General features: G+C 38.0%; 1 protein-coding gene and 1 long non-coding RNA gene across 2 annotated transcripts; one reads left to right on the top strand and one right to left on the bottom strand.

The window, feature by feature from the left end:
• The first annotated feature begins 6,573 nt into the window (after positions 1-6,573).
• On the top strand, positions 6,574-18,550 carry LOC109858176. The gene is made up of 10 exons (XM_020435200.1): positions 6,574-6,665; positions 13,643-13,755; positions 13,912-14,019; positions 14,947-15,339; positions 15,409-15,741; positions 15,832-15,953; positions 16,043-16,201; positions 16,864-17,133; positions 17,254-17,505; positions 17,627-18,550. The coding sequence occupies exons 2-10, from the start codon at positions 13,650-13,652 to the stop codon at positions 17,963-17,965; spliced, it is 2,082 nt and encodes a 693-aa protein (XP_020290789.1). The 5' UTR covers positions 6,574-6,665; positions 13,643-13,649; the 3' UTR covers positions 17,966-18,550.
• An 872-nt stretch (positions 18,551-19,422) lies between these two features.
• On the bottom strand, positions 19,423-20,426 carry LOC109858174. The gene is made up of 3 exons (XR_002250588.1): positions 20,334-20,426; positions 19,984-20,232; positions 19,423-19,846 (listed from the first exon to the last, which is right to left on the bottom strand). It is a non-coding gene; the product is annotated as an uncharacterized LOC109858174 (long non-coding RNA).
• Positions 20,427-20,558: the final 132 nt, after the last annotated feature.

Raw genomic sequence — 20,558 nt, 5'->3', positions numbered from 1 at the left:
TTGCATTTTTACGTTGCGCTTAGATGAAATAAGTAACGACAATTGTAATGATTGTGTTACACGAGGCGTTATATACGGACCATTCATCTCTTCCTCGCGTCTTCTTTTTTTTTTTCTTCTTCCTTAAGATACTTATCCGCGAACTCCGATATTACAGGAGCGTATTGCTGTTATTGTAATTGTATGCCCACAGGACACTTGTAACTTTCTATCGTCCGAACTGCGTCTCCTACGTGATGACTACATCGACGTATCGTTGTTTGCGTAATGTTTGCCCGTCTTCGGAGCTTCCTGAAGAGATCTCGCCTCGCTCCACGGTCTACAGGCGAGTAGGAGTTAACGCAATTTGCGGCAGTTCGGGAAGCAGTTTCGAAAAAAAAAGAAAAAAAGATTTGGTCGGCTTTGTTTACACGGGAGAGAAACCGCGGCGTACACGCGAAACAAATACCATGAGCGCTCTTTGTTCGTCATTTAAAACGGGAACGATAAAATTCATGAAAAATTAGCTCTCGAGATACGAGCGGACCGATAAGAAAAATTTCTCACGAATTTTTGCATTATTTTTGGTTTTTTCTTTTTTTTTTTTGTCGTGCGCGCGTGCAACATTCGTAATATCTGTAAGTAATCTAGGTTCGTCCGCTCTTCGGGAAGAGCGTCTCGCCGAGAAAGTGACAGCGCTCTTTTGTGAGGCGGTATAGTAAGGTCGTAAAACGCGCGCTCGCGAGCAACCGCGTTCACGGCGAAGCGTTCAACAATATCCGCTGATTAATTACACATTTTCTCCGCGGTCCACCGCCGACCGGGAACTTTGCATAATCCTGGCGAACGACAGGTGGTAACCCAGAAAACGAATCGATTGACGAATCGTTCACGCTTGAGAAACTTCAAAGAAGCGTGTTTGAAATTTGTCTTTGGCGCCTCTTAGCGCTTCATTCTTCTTTCTCACTTTTTCAATCTACGAGATCGCCCGTGAAACGCCGGTGTATCTTAGCTTTGTGCCATCACATTGCCACAGGCCGGAATCATCGACGCGCGCAACACAATCGCGGGGGATGAAAAGAGAACTTCGATAGGACATCACAAGAGGTATTGCGAAATCGCGATCAAACCCCGGCACGTCGGGAATATGGACGGGATTAGCGCGGAGCGAGAAACGCCGCGATGTTGTAAGATCTACGATAAACGCGCAAAATAAATTTGTGTGCGGCGTAAAATAGCGCGGATATAAAGTGGGCGTTGCGAAATTGCTCGGGCGCGAACGTTGCAAAAAAATACGACCTCGCATCGATTTTTAGTCGGCGCGATAAAAAGCGCTGGCTTTTGGTACTGTCGCGCCTCGAAACTTTGTGATTTTGCTCCGCCGCTTGCTTGATACGCGCAGTTTCAATCTCGCAATCCCGTTACTATTAAATAAAAGCTCAAGATTTTCGTCGTAAATTTTTCGCTTTTCTATATTTTCGCGCGATGAATATTAAAAGCTTTAACCGCAAGGGAGGTATTTCGAACATCACAAAGCGACCAAGCTTTGCCACTGAAATAGAAATCATTAATCTGTTTTGATTTTTTTTTTCGCGCGCTGTGTATAATTTAAATATATAGTTATATATTAAATATATTATATTAAATTATATGGTTTATGTTATTTAATTATTTATAGTTCATATTATTTAAACATATAGTTATACATACGGTTGTACATCGAGACAAAATAGTTTGGCGAGATTTAGTGAATAATATACGACCAACTTTCACCGAAATATCTTTTTCGCTAAATACAACGAGAATACGTTTGACAAATTGCGCGCGTAACGATAATTCTATTTATCGACGTAAGAAACGAACAAGTGATAAATGAACGGTGATTAACCTCACAAAGTGCTCGACTGAGTTATCTCCGACTTAAAAAAATCACCGGATTTCGTCGTGCGATGAAATAATAATATAGTCGTCACGGATTTCGTTACCAAGCGAATTAATATGCGAATTATCGCGAGATTAGAAGATCGCCTGCGAAGTGCGATCCTTATCTTACAAGACGTGCCAATTAGGTCGGTAATCTCGCACAAATAAGAGGGCAATCGTGTTAAAACGATTAGGAGAGAGAATATCGCACGCTCTATTCCCGGATATATCGCAAAATGATACAAACAAAATATGATTTTATTAATAGTCCGCACACGTGAATATTTGCATTGCAAATATCGCGTCCGACGAATCAACCAACGTGCGGAATTAACGCAACGACACCCTCTGCACCGTACCTTTGTGCTATAAATACAAACGTGCAAAATATGTGGTCAGTTTAAGCAAATATAGAATTTCAAGAGAAATCGCCGCGAGAGTTGCTCTTTTCCGTCGTAAATCGCTTCGGAAACGTTCACCGGTCAGCAATCGCATTTGTGTCTTCCATAAACGTTTCGAAGAGAACTCAAGCCGGATGTCGGGAAAATTGGGCCGGAAGCGATCGGATATTAAGCGCTTGTTAGAACTTGATGATTATCTCGAAACTTGGGCGCAGCGATTGATAGCTGTGCGCGGGGATGGCAGTAACGGTAATTAATAATCTCGAGCTTCGAAATGGAGGTGCAAATATCCAATCTCGCCGGCGGCTTGTCACTTGAGACCGCGCGTATGTTCTTCTCCACGAAGCTCTGCGTGATTTGATTGATGGCATCTGATTATCACACACAGATATGGACTCCGCTGCGCTGCGATCGTGGTGCATTTCGACATGCGACATAAGGTGCTCGAAGATCTAACCAAATTATGTAAACAGGCCGCTGTAATGGGTCAGTTAATGTCCTTACAACTCTCGGTGCGTATGACGATTAACGTCAGAGACGCACACTGTCCTCTCCTTAGCTAAAATATCCTATCTAGCGTATCGGAAGAATCGGAAAAAACTGATGTTTTATTCTTTTGTTTGTGCCATATCAGCAGTTAGGACAACTAAGTTGAACACTTTCTAAACATCTATAAAGCCTTTAGGACTTTCTAGCTTTATTTAGAAGATGAAATGTGTGTAGAACTTCCAATATCGCAATATATCTTGTGAAAAATGCAAAAAATGCGAGACAGGATATTTTAACTAAGGACAGTGCGGTACAGTGGACAGAGAGCTGCGTTTATATACGATCTCGACATGTGTTTTCTTTGTTACATTATTTGATATTGAAAATTATTACTATTATCATGGATAGTAAGTATTATGTCAGAGAGAAACTGTGCAGAAAAAAAATACGCTGTTTAAAATGTACTTAGTCATTTTGTTTTCAAGAGCTATTACAATTATGCGTGTAAATAATTATATTATTGTTTTATTTTTTCTGCTCTCTTTGTTAATAATTATGTCTTATTTTTCCATATAGTTTTTTTTTTCATACGTGCATATATTCGCGCTTTTTTCTTTTTCTACGTATTTTCTACGTGTTATTTACTGCTAATCTTAGTATACGTAATGCGCGTATTTCTTTCCCTCATCCCGTCTTTAGACGTACGTTTAAGGCACGATAATAGCGCACGAGCCACCGACAATCTTTTTCCGCGCGGTTCCGCGCACCAAGTGCGTGTGTGAAGGTAATTGGTTGCCGAGGCACGTGATGGTTTTATTATTTGACGCGTGACGTAATGGGGGATGGTTGGGAGAGTTACGGTAACGAGGAATAATTATACAGCCTACGGATAATGTGTCGATTATATATATTAACGAATATTGTGTATGTTCTTTTCAGAGAGATAGCAAACTCTGTCAGTTACAATAAAATAAAAAAACTGAAAACACAGTATCACTTTGAAAAAAATTTATACGTTATATTTTTTATTCCGTATGATTTCATTCCTTCACTATTTCCTAAGCGAAGCAAAATCTCTCGCGCGTTCGCGCGAAACCACGAGAGAGCAGGATGAAACTCATGAGGCGTGAACCGTGAGTAACCCCAGATTATCTCGTTAAATTTATTGAGCGCACAAGCGAGATTGCGAGTGTCCGAGTTATATTCCGGAAAACGAAACGTGCGATTCTCTAGGTGCGCGTCAATAAGGCAGAAGCCTGCTCCTTTTATTCGTCCGGTTCCTGCTGGCGACGATGCGTTGCTCAACCGGGTTAATCGCACACCGCAGGCCACGGAGAAAATTCTAACCACGCCGTAAAACTTTTTCCCGAACTCGACGTAACAGCATACGCGACTTAATAACGCGCGTATTTTCTCACAGAAACGCAGAAAATCGTCACGCGGCGCGGCGCCGCAACAATGTCGCACGAACGAGCAGATGGCAGCACATTGCGTGCGCGTCCGCACTCGCATCGGTATTGTATTTGTATCCAAAATTACTGCGTACGCACGCAAACAAAAGATCGGACAAAATCCATCTTCGAAATATGTTCTCGCGAGATGCGCGGTGGTGATTTAATGACATCTAATGAAGCATGATAGGCAGCGTCAGGTGCATCGATGCGCTTCCCGCATCGCATTTGCAACCCTCGCGAACATCGGTTGAATCGCGCGAGAACATGCTGAATTATTTAACACGTACGTTGACTGCCGCGCTTAATGGAACACTCGGTTGAATTTATCATGGCGCCAGAGTGAGATAGAGATATATTTTTTTTTGTTTCGACGCGTAAACATTAACCACGCGGAACTCGATCGATTATCAACACGCTTGGTCATTTTTTTATTGTCCCGGTATCGGAGTCACAAATATGCTCACAAATAAGTTATCGCACGATTTGTTTTTTTTTTTTTTTACTGCCCTCCATTTAACTTTTTCTTTTATAAACTCTTTATTCTCTTGATTAAGAGTTGCCTTGTCGATAAAACTTCAGATTTTGTCACGAATATGACAAAATGTCTTACATATTTAACTGAATTCAATTTATAAGTAGGTCTCGTGAATGTAAAGTTAATTGAGATTTGATATCTCTGAGATGTTACATCTTTTTATAGCTCCGTTTCTACAGGAAACTGTTAAAATTTTGTAGACAACTTTAAATAATACAGAGAGAGTATTTATAACAGATTACAAAATGAAATGCAATCTGTATAACACGGAAAAAAAAGATGTTGAATCAACAGTATCGGTTTAATTGAAATATATCCTGTTGATGCAACATCAATATCATTTCACTATACACAGATAGTTGCTTTAAGAATCTAGACATTAAATTAATCGCATACGCAATTGAGTGAACTATTTATTTTTGTGGCAGCCCGTGACGTCAACTTTAATTGAAGCAACTCTATTTTTTTTTCTGTGAAATAATAGTAAGTAATTAAACTTTTGTATTTTTAGTAATTATCAAAGAATCGTAGGAATGTGTGAAATTCATAGTGTCTAAGTATGTAAGAATATTTTCTCTCTTTGTTACCTCATTAATTCAAGTACTATAGCTGCCATGTAATTATCATAGAATGCCATAGAAGAGAGCAGTGTTTCAAGGCACAATTGCATAAGAGAGAAGAACGTCGTACGACCCATCTGCTTGGTGAATTTTAAACGAATTCAGGACAAACGAATTAGGTCGCATCCGGAAAATTCATTTTTCCTTTCTAACAGAAGACGGGACATTGTGTTTTACTCGCGCAAAAATCTCAATTTTTTGATCGCCAAATTAGGAACGCGTTTTATAACCCGGAAAAGAATCGCGGTGTCGTCTCTCCTTGTAAGGGTGACAAATATCTGAACGTAAGAATTCATACATTATCATCATTATTCTTGAACGTGTCTCAGAAAGCCACTTTCTTAAGCGCAAATTCTGAGGAAGCGATGCTGCACCTCCGATAATATCGGGCATATAAATCATTTAATCGTTTCTCATCGATTTACTTTGCGGAGCAAAACAAAATGCTCGAAGAAGAAAGATGTAAGATACACAATAGGTACGTATGCTATTTTTATTACAGAGAATATATATTATTGAACTTTTGCGACGATGTCCCAAATCACATTTATGACATACAATTTTAGTATTTTTGTATTTTTATGTACACTAAAGTAAAAATATACCAACAAAGTAAATAAATAATATATATCTAACTCTATACATTTAATTTTTCATTATCTTATAATAATTAAGTAATCGTATTTTAGTTATATAATATAACAATTATCATAGTATAGTATATTATAGTATATTAAGTTTTAAAATGATATCTTATCCTGCAGTGTCTAATATTTACAAATACTTTCAAATATTTACAAATAATAGTAAAATATCTATTTTTTTTTTGTTACTAGACATTGCAGGACCAAAATATTTTGAATAATATAAACCATATATATATATATATATCTCCGATTGTGACATAAGATAATAAAAAAATGTAATTTATATATTTCAAGATAAATTTAATAAATTTTGAGAACGTAGAGTTGGGTGGAACTTCGAATGTGGGATATTTTCGCCTAATGCAATTTCGTCAGCGAGCGTTTTTTTCATCTCCCGTTGATGATAAAATTACGGGAGGCTTGGTGATGGCATGCTCTTTCTACAGAGTGTGCCTAGGTAAGGGGATACAATACCTATATAAAGCTTGAATGAAGATGCTCCCAGCTATTCACTCTCACCTTTCTCATAAGCGCGCGCACAACGCAAATCTTCGGACCGAAGAAAGATCGACTATCTGGTGGCAACAGTTTTTCCGCAAAAAGGATTTCACTTATAGGTGAGTCACTTTACTTTTTAATTCTAAAACATATCATATTGACACGTATACATATACTCTGTGGCTCTAAGAGAGAAATTGTCGATACTTTTACTTTAGAAATGTGTGTGATAAATTACATTTCTTTTCTCTCGCGTTCGCGACATGTCAAAAACTATAAAAATTAAGGTATTTCTAAACTTTTTACTTAATATTGTTATATAACTTTTAAATAAATTAGAAAAAACTTACTTATAATTACATATAATTTAAATTTTACATTAAAACAATAATAATTTTAATAAGTGTTTATATCTCACTTTGAAAAAGTAGCTATAGAATTTTTATTAGAAGGGTTGTGTGTGATGCGTGTGACGTTTAACTGAACGTTTTATTAAAATCGCATATTGTCCTCGAACTCGTTTAATGTCAAAGCCGCAAGCAAGCCTCTTAGCTAAAAGAGAAAAGAGAAGCAAGTGTGAGAATCATTGTGTGAGAGTGAGAGTGAGAAATGATGATTGCTCGTTTTGGTCACCGCATCCTCGAAGAAAGTGAGTATACTCTGATGAGAATACACAAATATATACACACATGCGTGAGCACGAAACGCACAACGATGATTCTGAACACACACTTGTTGCACTCACATACTCGATGCAGATGCCATTGAGTTTATCTTTGTGTTTTTCGAATATTTATGACAACAAACGGTCAAACGCGTCAAGTGTCAAGAAAACAACTAACGAATAACAACTGTGTTCTCTTCACTTTCAGTTACAATAATCATTCCAAATTATTCAACAAATATTTGTTATTACAGTTAAAAGTTTTGCGTCCATTTATATAACACAAAAAACTACTAACTTTTTCGATACTTATAAATTGTTAGTTTTTTTTAATTGCAAAGGAATTTTGAAGTTGGTTTACAAAAAGCAAACGCTTATGAAAAAGATTGTAAAGTAAAAATCATTTTTTATTATATTTTCTTTTGATTTTACGCATATATTATATATATATATATATATATATATATATATAAGAAAATTGTTTATTAGTTTTTCACACACATCTCGTGACATTTATCTACACAGATTAAACATTACGAAACACGCGAGGAAACAAGAAAAGTTTGCGACATCTTTCGGCTATAGCACATACTCTAATAAAAATGTAAACGCAGTGATGCAAAGAGCGGCGAGAAAACATTGAAAGGTTTTAACCTGTACACAGTGCATCGACGAGTTGTGTCACTATAGCTGCTAATAAAGCAATTATTAATTTACCGCGATTTCCCGGTACATCGCACTCTCGGTTATAAAATCCGTGATGGATTCAGATAACAATATTTAATAGGAAAAAAAAAAACATTTGTTCACAATTCGTGTTAAGTAATATAATCCAAGAACGCGTAAAAATTGAGCAACGCACGCTATGTAAACTTTCTATAATAAGTAAAATTCTCGACATTATATTTGATTGATTTGAACTGAGTGAAATGATCTTCGATCGCCTCAAGATATTCTCCAATACGCTTCTTAATATAAACCTCGCATCACACGTGCGCGCGCGTTTCTCGAATATAATATTCTTACTAATTTGACCAATCGCGCGACGACGACGAGAAAAATAAAACTGTCCTGGAAAGAAAGTAATTTTGATTTTAGCGCAATCGACAAATCGATGGCCCAATTTCAAAGAGGTTGAAACACGTTTTTGAAACATTTTTCGAGCTGGATGCATAATTTAAATTGTAAAAGCGTGTCTTCGTGTGCAGCGACAAACTTGATTTAGATAATGCCGTTGATATACGTGTCACAAGTTGTTTTATTATGCAATTATATTACGAATTAAATGTTTGCGCTTTCTTCGATGAAAAAATTACACACAGATGTTCTCTTTTAAAAATCTACGAATATCTTTTCCGAAATGAGTCATCAAAATTGTCTATTTACTGCGCTTTTTGCATTCGTCTTACACAGTGACATCCTTTCGCTCAGCCGCGGTACTTAAGATGCGTTTTCTACCCACTGCATAATAGTAAAGACACGTGTGTCGGAGACTTGACGAAAAAAAAAAGAGAAAAGACGATAGACATAGCGGGAGAGCGAGGATGGACCCAGGCGGTTGTATGTGCGCAAGAATATTAAATGTCAATGAACGTCCTGAAAACGCGTGCATGTTCGTCCGTGCGAAGAATTTAACAGTAAAGTTCACGCTTTCCCGCAGGGACGCACAAAGCTTTTTTTTGTACTATCATGTAAAAATTTACAAACGACTCGTTGAAACGGACGGATGGACTCGACGCGACGGAGCCAAGTCTTTACGATTTTTTTACACGGATTGATAAAAATAGCGCTCGGTAACATGTCGCTAAATTTATCGCTGACGAAAACCAGCAAAGCGAATTTTTTTTTTCGATAACTCAATAATTGTCAAAGCGAGAAATCGAAAAGGATTGAGCGGTGCGTAAATCGTCTTGTCGACGAAACGCGATAAAAACGCCCGCGGTGAGGCGAGAGAGGTGATCAGAAAAGAAGAAATGTAATCCCGCGCGTTCAATCAATTAACACGGTCAAGGAATTCTAGTCGTTTGCAATTTTTGCCGTTGGCAAATTCGATTGGTATATGTTTCCAAATAAAAATCCCATTTTTCCCGGCTCATCGCGCATTATACAACGATTACGTATTCGCGGAGTCGTCGGCTTCTGGCATTGTTAGAAATCATTCGACGAACATCGACGATTTTTCACACATTGACATGTGCGGCTTCGTTTTTAAGCAGACTGCGCCAGTAGCAGCGACGGCAGCGACGTTAGCGCGTCGGTGTATAAGGAAATCGATGTCCCCGTAACCCAGACCTATTGGACGTAACAGTTTTCACTGCGCGAGATCCAAGCCCCGGGCACAGTATATAAACCGCTGCTTGTGCTTAAATCGTTTCGTCATTAGCGTCATTCGCGTCATTAATGTCCGGCGCGAGCGATTCTCCGCTTAATTTCAAATTTAATTTAACGTGCTACGAACAATTTCGCGTTTGCCATCGCGAGCTAAATTATTATACGCGCGCGCGCGAACTTCTAGAGAAAGATGTATCGCCGTAATTTCATCTACGTGGACGTACCTCTTGCCGTTTATGCAATAGCGTTGGACAGAATGGCCTCGTTTTGCACCATTCTTCTTAATAATATACAGAAATATACGTGCGTTTATTAAAAATATCATAAAATTTACAAAACATTTTTAAGCTTTTTTAAAAATAGAATTACAGCGAGCAAAGTGGTTTGTTAATCCTATTGTCGATAATCATAATAATTGTGCAATTATTTCGTTGTATTTGTTCGTTGTAACACTCAAATTGCTCTCTGTTACAAGACTTCAACACATTGTGAATCAATTAAATATTCTCATTAAAAATCTTTATTCGAATCCGATCGCAATTCTTGCCGACGATCGAACAGAGAGTCTAGACGCATTGGATTTAAAATTGTACTAATCTCTCGGATAGCCAAGTTTTTCCGTGGCGTGGCTCGATTCCGCGAGAAAGACGTTTGTTATGAAATCTCCATAATAAACGAGTGCTGTCCCGCCTCGTTATTAAAATGCCGACATCGACAACTGAGCGACCGGCGATGTGGCTAGAAGAAAACCGCAGCATCTCAAGTGCATGCTACACTTGCCTAATCGCGCGACCGCAAACAGCGATGTTACGGCCGGGCCGGCTGCGCAAAGCTACACGAATTTCGCACGATAATTACATGACGCAGATCCGTCAGTCTGTTGTATTTCTTTAAGACGTGAATTATGATATCCTAATATAACGACCGAGTTGGTTGTGGGTTTCGAAAGAGGCCGCCGAGTCACCGCGTCGCACGCTGCGCCGAGAGCGCGTGAGGAAGGGTGAGTGCTAATTAACGCGTAATTAGTACATCGGCGCGTTAATTTGATTTGTTACCTGACCGTCGTGAATCGAGACCGTCGTGAATATCAGTCTCGGTTGAATATTCCATCGCGCGATATTGCGTTCACTGTAAATTATAAAAACGAGAACGCGCTTGTAAAATTCATCGTAACTCGATGCGCACAAAAAATTCGCACGCGTTATCGTAAAACCGCGACAATCAATTGTCTATTGCTCGGTAATTTAACAATATCGACGCCGATATCAATTACGCATTGCACATGTGGCAATTATATTAAACAGAAGCGATGACAAATACAATTTTCGCGGATGTAACAGGTGTGTCATTTGTCGATTACAATTTTTGTTTGAGTGTTACAGTGTCCGCACTCGCGTAAAGCTTTTTTTCCAAATTTTTGTGATGTTCAAAAGTATTAATTGTTACCGCACGAGTGTTACGTGACAATGGCTTGGTTGTTCTCATTAAAAAAAAAAAAAAAAAAGAAACATTTGAATATACTCTTCAAATCGTGAAAACTATCTTTATTCATTCTCGGACTTTACACGTGCGTTCTTAATTTTTTTTAATTTAACTTAATTTAATTTAATTAAATTAAAATATGCAATATGCGCAATCAAGTCGATTCTTCGCTATTACAGCAACAAAAATCTTTCTCTCATGCTTATTTCTGTAACTGAACGTAGCGTGAGACTCGGGAAAAATGTTCGCACACTCGTATCAATTCCTATGAAGAATTAAGTTCAGAGATTTGCAGAACTAATGATTTATGAGAGAACGGAGCTTTGCGTAAAATCCGGGATTTGTGGAAACGTGAGTTTTTAGATTAGATTCGAAGGCAGGAATCAAAGATTTGGATAAATAAAACTTTATGCCATCAAAATTCCATGGAAATCAAAAAGCTATGTATCCGATCATTGAAATGTGAACTTGATAATCTCGCTAAAAATCAGAAATCTATAATCGTTATCCGTGAATAATAAGCGCAAAGAAAAACATTTAGAGGGATCTATATAGAACGATATCATATATAATGTAGATCACGAGAAATGCGTACGCGCGTACACATGTAAAAGCAAGCGATTTGTATGTGTTTCTAGCGGCGCGACTTTCACCTTTCACCTCGCTCGCGCACGATTCCACTGTTGACTTCTCGAACTCTTGCACAGATACGATGCAGCATCGGCGCATCCGATCGGTACGTGCTGTAGTAGCGCCGAACAACGACCAAAGAACGCGTCACGATTCGGTTTCACTAGCGGATTCGTGTTGGCATCGAATCGCGCCGATGGAAAGCACGATGCTCTCTCGCAAATAAGATTTAACCAAGAGTTATCGTGAAGATTTCGATTTCGTCGAGTGACAAAATAATGACGCTCATTTAACGGCGGAACTTCCGTCAAAAAAAAAGTTCGGTTGACATACATTTTGTACACATATAATATTATATACATATGTACATATCTAGTGTTTTGTGATGCAAATGAGCAACAATTATTTATACAAATGGTTGATGCCATTGCGTGCGCATGTAACTGCCACAATTATATAGTTATTATTATATTACAATAATTGTAGTGTTGATTATACTAGCGTGTTTCGTATTATATTTAAACTGTAATATTAAATATTTATTGATTTGTTATTACATATAATCAATTAAATATTAAATTTTGAATTGCAATTTAATTCTTTTCATCAAATTCTGTTTCAATATTCCCGTGCGTCTCGAGAGTTCTTGTTCTATTTCTAGTAATTTCTTTATCTTTACAATGAATATATATAATATTGCTTCACATGAGAAAATTGTAGCTAAGCAATGCGAGAACTTATGTGAAAAATTAGGTTTATAATATTCTAAAATATTGAGTAACATCAATATTAATCGTTGTGCGTGAAACAACAGTTTTTTATTTGCGCGGAAGAACGCAAGGTTAATAACATCTGGATAATTGAAAGTATGAGATTAAATGCTCGTGAGGTACGTATCTGTAATCTTAACGAGGGCGGGGGAGAGCGGGCGAATTATGAGATGTGTGTGAGACGAGACAGCTAAGAGAGTCTGCGCGTAATCCGTCCTGACGAAACACGCCGCCAACATTCGTCGCCGCACGTGAGAAGAAGCGAACAATAATGGAAACGGCGCCTGGCTAAAAAAATATTCAGCGATCGTAATCCGAGATTAAAGAACGAACGCTGTTACTCGCACGCTAAACTTTCCGCTAACGTTCTGTCGAAATAATTGTGCGCAATATCTTTTTTGTTTTTAATTATTCTATGCGGCGATTAATTTCGCTAGCAAACTAGAGAGCAAGACCGAGAAGCGGGACCTTGAAGACCTCAGTCGGCCAAGCTGCGGCAGGACAATTATCCATTCGGTCATCGCTTGTCGAAATACTACACCTTCTCGCCTAAAATTAATTTTAGTCGTGTGTGCAATTTGGAACCTTGAACCGCTGGCAATTACAAGCCAATTACATGATCGTTATGATAACTATCGGCAATTTTGCTTTCGAAATTGGGAAAAGAAGTAGATAGAATATGTAGAAGAGATACATCTCGCTCTGTATACGCGCTCTTCTGTATGCGCTTTCAAACCTGCGCGCGAAGACCTTGAAGAAGCGCTTAACGCGTGTGTACATAAAAACAATTTTTATACAACTATCGTTGGTTTTCGTGCGTATCAGAACGCGGAAATTCAGACCTTGAAGAGAAATCACGCCGCGCGTCGTCTATGTACTCTCGCTTCTCTTCTCATAATAATAAGTCATCTCGTCTGTGCACGGTGACGTCAACTGTCAAAAGCCGCGATCACGGCCATAGATTTCATAATGATCACTTTCTACTTTCGACGATGAGACCGCGTCTGCGGAGCTCATCATCCTTGGATACATCCTCGTACTAGCAGCCGCGTGTCGACCCTCAACACATTTGACCCTCACACCGCGATTTCGCGAAACGATTATTTTTGCCGAAGACATTCCGTTCGCACAAAACCGAGACTATGCTGACTCGGCACAGTCCTTTTGAGTGGGCGGAAAAAAAAAGAAATCAAAATTATTGATCGAGATAAATTTACAGGCGGAGGATGAGGCTTATCGCGACGATCTTCGTCGTCGCTTTCTCGGGCGCAGCAGTGGGTCAAGATTTCGGCGGTCACGCGCTCTTCGTGAGAACCCCGGACGCGGAACCCGGTAAGAAAAATTCGCGAGGCTAGCACAAGTCCGTCTTAAGCGCGATCGGAGATAGAGAAAGAGAGAGAGAGAGAGAGAAAGAGAGTAGCGGTACAGTTGTTCTGTAGCTGGTAAAATGTTAATTTGATCACAAACGAATGGTTTGAAATTCATTAGCACGCTCGAGAGTCCAACGGGCTGCTGCCCCAGCATCGCCGGCAGACGTGATGGCGCAAAATATCCTAGAGTGGATTCAGGGACTCTACCAGCAGGGCGCACGTAAAAGTAGGTTTCCGACTTACAGCCGTCGACAGGAAACGGCGCGATATATGAAGCCGTCCCATCGCCACGCGCGAGTAAACGAGTTGTTGCTCTTCTTTTTTTTTTTTTTTTCATTCTGTCATAACAACTGACTTTAGCTATCTGACGCTGCGCGCTGATTTATAGACAGTTCAGTGCCGCTGATGATCAGAGGGAGTGCTACCACTGGATGTAAATTGCGATTTTGTGCGCAAAAGCTGCTACTATGCGTAGCCAACGCCGCAGTATCGATTTAGATGTTAGAAATACGCGAAATTATTAATCCATAACTCGCCCGCGCTATTAATCAATCATTTTATCGTGACATCTGGACGTCACAGAAGTCTCCTCATGTTCGACGCTGGGATTGGCTTTATGCACGCTTGATCCGACCGACAGCAAATCATTTTTACTTACAACGCACCACCAACTTGATGCACCAATTTAAATCGAGCCGCACACATGTACACATTTTCATTTTTTTGTTAAAATTTTTTTCCGTAAACATAGTTCTCGCAAATAGTGATAAACGCATGCACTTGTAAAAAACTGTTTATATAGATTGTAGCTGTATAATCAATGTCTATAAAACAATATACTGTACTTGCATTTTTTAACGGTAACTATTTTTTTTATCTTTTGTTATCAATAATATATTTAAAACAATTTGCACTAATTTGTTATCTTATTTAATCTATTACTTATTTAACCAATTTTTCTTTTTAACATAATCAACAAAAATAAACTTTTACAACAACAACAAAATTAAGAAAAACCTACAGTGAATTATATTTACTCTACAAATGATTTTCCTAGAAAGTTAGGTTTTTTGCAATAGGTTTGTATTGTCGTCTTCGTGAGAATCGCACAACAATAGATTCTCGCTTCCGACAAGCCCGCATATTTTTACAGTTCGCCAGCAATCGGAATCGAACGCATATCTGCCACCCTTCAGCACTCAAAGACCGCCCGAGAAACCTCGACCCTTCCAACCGGCCACTCAGCCGAACGGCGTGACGAGTTTCCCCGCACAGAGGCCATCGTCGCTCTATACTCCACCAAACACTGGTTTTCCATCACCCTCCCCGACGTTTCCGAGTCAACAACCCTCATCGACGTATGTGCCGCAAGATTTCAGCGGTTCTACATCCTACAATCCTCGTCCGAGCCAGCCTTCATACACCAACACGGGCTCGTCAGCCTTTCCTCCGCTGAGTTCCCCAAGCACCTATGTTCCACCACAGTCGCCATCTTTTCCATCTACCACTCAGGGACCGCCTTTACCCGGCTCTACGATAGACACAGGTGATTTTTCTGGCAGCGGCTTCCAAACTTCTAGCGTTGTTACCAGTACTACAGGCAGTTTTTCTGCAGGAGGAAGTAGCGCAGGAACATTACAACCGCCAGTATCGGGAGGATACTCACCACCAGGTGGCTTCTCCACATCGTACGGATATCCTTCGGAGCAACCTACTCCAAGCTTTCCTACCCCAGGTGGCGGTGGCTATCCTTCTTCTGGCTATCCGAGTTCCACTTCAACGGATGGATATTCATCATCCACGCCCGGGAGACCGTTTCCTCCTTTTACTACGCCAGGTGGGACTGGAGGAGGTGGTGCCGTCACTACTCCCGGTACCCCAGGAACCCCCGGTACCCCAGGAACCCCAGGAACCCCCGGAACCCCCGGTGAAGCTGGTGGTGAAGAAGGTGCCGATATAAGTTTTTTTTCCATAATCTATACGATCAGTGGCAATCAATAGAAAGAGAAAAAATAATTTGTAATCTTGTGTCATCAAGGCACTGAGGACGATCTCAATCATCCACCACATATTCATAATCTTGACGTCGTGTGTAGCAAGACCATGATGACAATTAACATTGAATTCAATCGCGCGTTCGATGGCGTTATTTATTCTAAGGTAAACGCAACGAGTGTGTCAAACAAAACGATATCTTATGTTACTATAATGTGTGTTGATAATGTTATCCTATTGTTATCAAATTTTAGGGATTCTTTATGGATCCGGAATGCAGATACGTAGAACAGAATTCTGGTCAGACGATGTACTCTTTCACTGTGAGCATGGACTCGTGCGGTACTCAATTTATCAACGAGTTCGAGGGTGAAGCAGGCCAAGCGTATTTGGAGAATGTTCTTGTATTACAAGTTAGTACTGAGCTCAAATGCTTTTCCTGATACAAACAATCAAAACATTTCTCTTCCTATACAGCAAAATATATCATAAAGATATCTGGAAGATATCTAAGTATCAGAATATCTGATTGCGTAAATACTAGTCAGATATCACTGAGATATCTGATTTAGATCTCAGATATACTTTGCTGTGTGGGTTATTTATTTAAAATTTATTTAAAAAGAAACTTCGCGTGTGAGACAAAATATTTTTACAATTATGATCTTTACGTTTGTAAATAAACAAAACTCGACATGTAATACGAAGTATTTCTTCGTACTTCTTTAATTAAACCAATTTTGATTCTTAATTAACGTTCCAACTTGTCGGTTTGTATCGACACAACAAGAGTTACAAAATAGCGATTTGTGTACACGATAATCGTGCACTTATTAAACTATGTTAGTACACTTTGCGAAGAAAGAACAATTTGAAATCGGAAACGATCTCGACAGATATTCTAAAGAATAATTGTGAAAAATATGTATAGGGCAATTATCAAACGCAACTCGTAATTTTGTTAGTGACCAGTATAAATTTCGAGAATCGCGATAATCGGACGTTTGTGAGACATCACGCCACTTTTCGCGCGCATGGTCTTACACATTGAACAAGATAACTATTTTGTTTTTAGAACGAACCGGGTATACAAGAAGTCTGGGACACAGTGCGAAGAGTGCGATGCTTATGGGAAGGAAACATCAATAAAGCTCTTACAGTCAATTTTTCAGTAGACATGTTGAACCAAGAGATCGTTACTTTCAGCGGCGATACGGCTACGGCGAAACTCGATATTCAAATGGGTAAAGGACCTTTCGCACCTGCGGCTGACGGACTCGTGAAGATCGGAGAAACAATGACCTTGGTTGTCACTGTGGAAGGCGATCCCGGTTTCGATCTTCAAGTAAGCGTGTTAAAGAATATTTTTTATTTATATGTACCGTGTGTTTCCATAAACTTGATTTCAAATGACAAGTAAAACTTGAAGAAATAAAATTTAAGTTAATATGTAATTTTGTTCAAGGTGCGCGACTGTGTGGCACGTGATGAATCTTCGTCGAACATGTTGCAACTCACTGACGAAAGAGGTTGCATCTTGAAGCCAAAACTGTTCGGTGCTTTCCAGAAGACAAACGACACCGGAAACACAGGCGCTTCTATTATTGCTTATGCGTTTTTCCAAGCTTTCAAATTTCCTGACGTTATGGATCTCTTCATCGAATGTAACATCGAGCTCTGTAAAACAGATTGCGAGCCTTGTCCAGAAGAGAATCAAGTAAGATACAAAAACAGTCACATTAACGATATAAAATTCGACAATTTTCTGCAAATTACAAAAATTATTATTTTTATTATGTGTATAATCGTGATAGTACACTTCAAAATATTGTTTTCAGCAAATCGAACCGGGTAGACGTCGTCGGTCGGTAACGTACACGCCATCTTCGAACATCACGACGAATCCGGTTCTGTTGTCGGATCCAATACGTATCGGTCGACGCTTCAAAGTGATCATGCTGGATGATTTGAGCGCAGCGTCCAGTCAAATTCTCGAAAGCATGGAAGAAGCGGCAATAGAAAAAATGACAAAGGCAACTAATGTTTGCATGAGTAACAGTGGTTTTTACACAACCTTTTCCGTCATGCTAAGCACGCTCTTTATCGCCGCGATAAGCACGGCTGTGCTATATGTGAAACTTCAACGGATCCGTAGAACAAAATTCGTGGACTCGTAAGAGGATGATCTTTACAGTATTTTTTAATTTTACTACCCTTCTCCCCTCAACAACGGCAGGAAGTTGCTTAGTGAACAATAAACGCGTGCCAGTAATTAAATAATAATTAAGCAATTAATAAGCGATCGTTTTATCCTATTGCTTCGTTTAGTTATGAAGGAATTGCTGGGAGAAATGTCGAAGAAAAAAATTGTATACGCAGAGATATATCCGGAATTTTGTTGTCAACAGCTGTCATTTAGTTAGCAAAACAATTGCGACGAAAATTTTATTCAAACCTCGTTGCTTTTTTTTTTTTTATATCCGTAAATTTTGATATGTAGCCTGTTATCTGAGCATAAGAAATTTGTTCTTTGCCTGGCAGCAGAACAAGGATACAGCCATATATTTTACATATCAATTTATAACCATGTCTAACTATTTGTGCAATCCTCGGACAATACTGCTCATTTGCGTTATATTGAATACTTGTGTTGTATTTATTACATATTTTTCAGTAATATAGATCTTAAGAATATCACAATAAATTATAATATTTGTAAAAAAAGAAAATATCTTATGCCTCTTTCTGCTTTATCAACTATATTCTTCGCTGATTTATACAATATTTATCTTCCAGGTAAATATTATTATGTCTTTATTTTCTGTTCTCTTTTAAATTATCCTATTCGCTCTCTTCTATATTTGTCATATTTCATTAAAAAAGATTATTTTACAAACTTTGAATACAAATTTTCCTTTATCTGTTTATGTATAATATCTCGAATAATTCACGTATTCTACAAGATCTTACAATCATAAAATGAATTATTTTACTTCGATGATTACTATTGCAATTTAAAAAAAAACTTGGGCATGAAATTATTATTTATTCTATAATATTGTTACTGACTTATATTAAAAGTTTTGACACACAAAATAGTACTTGATCATTATTCCCTTGATATCAAGTTGAACTAATGATTTTGACCGACATGTGTGTATTTATTAATTTGTTAGTCTATTAGATCAAATTTAACATGCATGAAATAACGCTAACATTGCCAAGTCTTTATTGACAATTTTATTGTAATTCAATCATGTGCTTACATTAACGCTATCGTTTAAACGTGTCATAACGATGCAAACTATAGCGATCATCGTCGCGATTTCCTTGTCATAACAGCATACACATATATGTAATAAACTGGTGATTATACTGTTGATAAACAATCAAGACGACGCAGCTCGATGGCAGCCATGATCAACATTACAATGGCACGCGCGCGCAAGACGTCACAGTCTCGATTATTGCGTTCAAAGTTGCAACAGTGTTGCAGACTGAAAAATTGTTTCACTTAATAATAAATAAAAAACATTTGTCATAAGATGTAAAATTATACTTCAATAATAGTGATAATAAGCGAAACTTTGAAGAATATATTTTATTATTTGATTTGTTATAGAAGTTGTTAGATACAATTATTATTTGTGTGTGTAAAAGAATTCTATCTCATTGTCGAATAATACGTATATTTCTCAAAAAACAAAACAACCATAGGTTTTTCTAGCGATACAAACAAGAAACACACACACATTTTTCAAATGTTTTAAAATACGTTTACATACGTATGTCGCAGCAAATCATATTATTATTGCTTTGCACGGAGAAAAACAAAGGGCCAGAATACGATATCGAAAAAAACGTTGAAGAAAGATAAATTGCTTGTTTTTTTTGTTGCGGAATTAACCCTCAAAGATGATTGTGCAACATGACTTGATGTTTTGTTGTTATTCTTTGTGTTTCCTTTAACATTGCTGAAATCAATAACACTACAATCTGACAACAAATTCAAATCATCGGAACTTATCTCGATAAATTTACGTTGGTTTATCGATTTCCTGCAAAAGTAAATTATACTATCACGAGTGAATATATAATTGCTGAAATATAATCTAAAGTTATTGCGATTTTTGCGATAATTTTAGAAATAAATTTTTTATATTTTTCAAAAAGTAGATATTAATTTTATTTTTACCGTTTGTTCATGTTTTCCATGTCTGGAGAACTCCAAGAATCGCTTTCGGTGTTTCGACTAATATGAATATCAGACGTATATTTCTTATTATCACATGATCGACATTCGCATTTTAATGTCATGATTTTTAATAATGTGACCGATCGCGGATCATTGCCAACGTTTGGCGATTTGTTGGTCGGTGTAGGTAAATCTTCGAGTTCTTCGTCAGCATCCAGTTCTGAACTTTTCTCGAGATACCAACTATTCCTAAGCGGAAAATATTTTTATCTATTGTAGGCAAAACGTTTGTACGTTATAAGAATATAAAAGGATTTGTTAAAAAAATTTTTTTTTAAGGTTTAACTTACGGTGAATTTTTATATATAGGTTGCAAAATTGTTTCGGTTTTCGAGATTTTACAATCGAATACATTTGAAGTTTCCTTCGGTAAAATGTTACTTAATTCTCTAAAATCACAAATTATTTTTCATCGCTACGCGATATATTTAATGTTTATTGTATACTGATAAGATAAAAAATTATTAATTCACAAAATAATTATTCTATATATGTACTGATATAGTTATTTTATT

The sequence above is a fragment of the Pseudomyrmex gracilis genome, unplaced genomic scaffold (assembly GCF_002006095.1).
Source record: "Pseudomyrmex gracilis isolate BER0280 unplaced genomic scaffold, ASM200609v1 scaffold_191, whole genome shotgun sequence".
Taxonomy (NCBI): Eukaryota; Metazoa; Arthropoda; class Insecta; order Hymenoptera; family Formicidae; genus Pseudomyrmex; species Pseudomyrmex gracilis.
This window is presented reverse-complemented; position numbering and strand designations above follow the sequence as displayed.